General features: G+C 55.8%; 1 protein-coding gene across 1 annotated transcript; it reads left to right on the top strand.

Annotated features, from left to right (window-relative positions):
- The first annotated feature begins 1399 nt into the window (after positions 1-1399).
- Positions 1400-2425, top strand: LOC112903608. Its single transcript, XM_025972852.1, has one exon. The coding sequence runs from the start codon at positions 1400-1402 to the stop codon at positions 2423-2425; it is 1026 nt and encodes a 341-aa protein (XP_025828637.1).
- Positions 2426-3973: the final 1548 nt, after the last annotated feature.

The raw sequence follows: 3973 nt of genomic DNA, 5'->3' as shown, positions 1-3973 counted from the left end.
AATACAACAAGGAGATGAACCCCGCTGTATGGTTGGAAGACTTTTAGCTCGCTTGTCGGACTGGAGGAGCGGATGATGATTACTTCATCATCCAGTACCTCCCCATCTGTGTCGGGGAGTACGTTGGAGTGTGGCTCGAATTTTTACCGCCCAACAGCAATTGTAGCTGGGCAGAGCTCAAGCATGCCTTCATCAAGAACTTCCATGGGACGTACGTGAGCCCCCAAAAAGTCCTTGGACCTCAAGAGCTACAAACAGGAGCCTGGTGAGTCCCTTAGGGACTACATCCGCCGATTCTCCAAGTAGTGCAACTCCCTCCTTGACATCATCAATGTAGACATCATCAGCGCATTCCTCTCAGTGACCACTTGAAAGTCCCTCATTCACAAGCTTGGCTGCCGGAAGCCGCCCACCACCCGTGAGCTTCTGGACATCGCCACGAACCACGCCTCCGGTGAGGAGGCAGTCAGAGCGGTCTTCACCAATGGTCGGGACAAAGGCAAGGCCAAGCGGGAGGACTAGGATGAGGGCCCCTCCTCAGGGCAAGGGAAAAGAAAGAAGAAGGACTGGTGTCGTGCCAAGCCCAACACGGTCGCGCCAGCTGACCGCGCGGATAAGCGACAGGGCAACGCCGACCACTTCGAGCAGCTCCTGGAAAAGCCGTGCAGCAATCACGGCTACCCCATCAATCACAATCTCAAGGACTGTGAGCTCCTCAAGCACATGCTAGGTCAGCCCAGCAAGTGCAAGGGTGGGGACCGCAATAAGGAGGCCCCCAAAGATCAGGGAGCGCCACCCAAGGATGGGAGCAGCTTCCCCGATCCGGACAGCTGCCTCATAATCTTTGAAGATCCTAAGAATGACTACACCAAGCATCAACACAAGGTCTGACTTCGGGAAGTCTGCACCACCGGGAACGCCGTCCCTAAGTTCCTTCGTTGGTTGAGCACACCGATCACCTTCGACCGAGGTGACCACCCTCCCAGCATCCCCTGATCGGGGAGCTACCCGCTCGTTGTCGACCCCATCTCGGGAACAAGCGCCTGACCGAGGCATGAAGATCGCCCGATGCACCAAGACGTACGTCTCTGTCAACGGCAAGCTTTACAAGCGCAGCCCATCGGTGGTGAGAGTGTTGATGAAATGCATCCCGACCCATCAAGGCAAGGAACTCCTCCTAGAGATCCATGTTGGCATCTGTGGACACCACGGGGCTCCGTGGTCGCTAATTGGCAAGGCCTTACGCCAAGGTTTCTACTGGCCGATAGCACTATGCGACGTGGGGGAGGTCGTTTGCACATGCAAGGGGTGTCAGTTCTACGCTCGGCAGAACCACTTGCCAGCATAGGCGCTCTAGACCATCCCCCTCACCTGGCCGTTCGCGGTCTGGGTTCTCAATATGGTCGGGCCTCTCAAGAAAGCCCCTTGTGGTTTCACTCACCTGCTCGTCACGGTGGACAAGTTCACCAAGTCGATTGAGGCGAAACCCATCACCAAAACTAATTCCCAAGAGATCGTCAAGTTCTTCCTGGACACTGTCTACCGATTTGGTGTGTCAAACACCATCATCACAAACAACGAGACCAACTTCCTAGGCAAGAAGTTCTTGGAGTTCTCCGACGGATATGGGATCAGGATCGACTGGGTGGACAAGATCACCAAATCGATTGAGGCGAAACCCATCACCAAAATCAATCCCCAAGAGGCCGTCAAGTTCTTCCTAGACACCGTCTACCAATTTGCTATGTCAAACACCATCATCATAGACAACGGGACCAACTTCCCAGGCAAGAAGTTTTTGGAGTTTGCTGACGGATATGGGATCAGAATCGGCTGGGATTCGGTTGGACACCCTCACACCAATGGGCAGGTAGAGAGGGCGAATGGCATGGTCCTCCAAGGACTCAAGCCTCGTATCTTCGACCAGCTCAACAAGTTTGCCGGGCGGTGGGTCCAGGAGCTCCTAGCCGTCCACTTGAGCCTATGGACAACTCCCATTTGGTCCATGGGGTTCACCCCATTCTTTCTAACATACGGGGCAGAAGCAATGCTTCCCTCCGACCTAGACTATGGCGCCCCTAGGGTCAAAGCCTTTGACCCCGACCGAGCCGTGGAGGCTCGGCAGGACGCGATCGACTTATTGGAGGAGGCCTGGGAGATAGCCTTGATCCGCTCTGCTCGCTACCAGCAAACTCTTTGCAGGTACCACGAGAGGAAGATCCGGGGAAGAACCCTCGAAGTCAATGACTTGGTGCTGCGGGGGGCGCAGTCGACCAAGGACAAGCACAAGCTCACTCTGCCCTGGGAAGGATCGTACATGATCGCGGAGGTGGTCCGGCCAGGAACCTACCGACTGAAGGATAGCGATGGCAACGTCCTGACCAACACTTGGAACATTGAGCAGTTACGTTGTTTCTTCCCCTAAATTCAGTCCTTTCAGATGCTCTGCTTTAAACAACAACTCCATAGGGGTACACCACCACGCGGCCCGGGTCGCTCGTGGGCCCCATAGGGGTACACCACCATGCGTACTTCTACCCCCTCTTTCCTTTTGCAAATTACGCACAAAAAGGCAACTTTTTTCGCTCGAGCGAAAGGTTGACCCATTCCCCGTGCGCAACCTAAGTGATTTTTGTTGGGCCACTCGACTTACCGAGCCCTCATCACAACCTACGGTGAACTAGCAGCTGACGCCACTCGAGCCAGCCCCCGGCTTCACGCTGCAGCCTATGGGTAACGAGCAGGTTCGAAAGGGAAAGTGCGAAGGCAGAAATCACTCCAGGAAACAAAGGGATACGGGTGGGACCAGCTTCCCAAAAAACCATATAAAACGAAAACAATTACAAACACTTGGATTTTTCACTCGAAGGCCTTTCAAGAGCCCCGCACAAACTACTCTAGAAATGAAAGGTAACTACGCTACAAATCTTTCCACCATGGTCCCGCGTCCGCGTTGGCCGACGATGTGGACGGGAGGAGCCACACTGTAGGGTCGACCGGAGGATTTCCATGATTAGGAGCCTGTCCGGTCGGGGCGGCGCTTGACTCGGCTTCTATAGATTGGACGCCGCCTCTGCCCAAAGTCGCTTCCCTCTCCACGTGATGGGCCTCCTTCACCCACTTAGCGGTGGTCGCCTCCTCAATTGCCGTCACGACTGGCACCAGGCTTTGACCAAGTTCGCGGAGCTGGTTGGCGGACCACCCGGCGGTGTAACCTCTCCTGACCACTTCAAAGTCAAGGGTCTGGTGATGTGACTCCACTAATGTCAACACCCCCGAGGCACCATGGAAGAATCCGTGGGTGATGAGCCCCGCCACCTCGCCCGGGATCTCCGAGAGGTCGGCGACGAACGCGCTCGACCTTGGGCGAGGCTCGAGCACCACGATGACCACCGACCGTGCTGCGCCTTGGATCTGACCGAGCTCCTCTTCGAGGATCCTGCTCCTCTCCATAGAATCTGCCAACACCTGTGCATTTCGTGCCATCAGTTCCTTGGTGTTGGTCAGCTCGGACTCGGCGGAGTGTCGAGCGTCTTCCGACCTCTGCAGTTCGGTCTTCACGAGACCATTCCTCATTCTTAGATCTGAACATGAACAAAGCAAGGGTTAGAGGCCACAAAACGTGAAAACAGGGTTGAGGGGATGCAGGAAAGCAACCACTCACAAACTGCGGTCGCCTGTTCCCTCTAGGACAGCGTTGCCTCCAAATCAGTGACGCGCTGCCCCCTGGATTGATCCTGCCCCTCAGCAAGGGCTCGGGCTTCCTGCTCCATGCTCAGAGCTGACTGGGCCACGGTGAGTCGCTGCTCGGCAGTGGTTGCGCACTCGCACTCATGAAGTGCCGACCCCTAGGCGGCCTCCAATTCACGGGTCAGCTCCTCAACCCATCTCTGCGCCACCGCCTCCTGCCCTAGTCAGCTGTGCTCCTCCTTGAGAAATTGGGACTTGCTCGATGAAATCCTCTCTAGCTTCT

This window comes from Panicum hallii, chromosome 8 (assembly GCF_002211085.1).
Source record: "Panicum hallii strain FIL2 chromosome 8, PHallii_v3.1, whole genome shotgun sequence".
NCBI lineage: Eukaryota > Viridiplantae > Streptophyta > Magnoliopsida > Poales > Poaceae > Panicum > Panicum hallii.
This window is presented reverse-complemented; position numbering and strand designations above follow the sequence as displayed.

Excerpts from the sequence above, each read along its gene's own strand:
- LOC112903608 (XM_025972852.1), top strand. The coding sequence starts at position 1,400 with ATGGTCGGGCCTCTCAAGAAAGCCCCTTGTGGTTTCACTCACCTGCTC.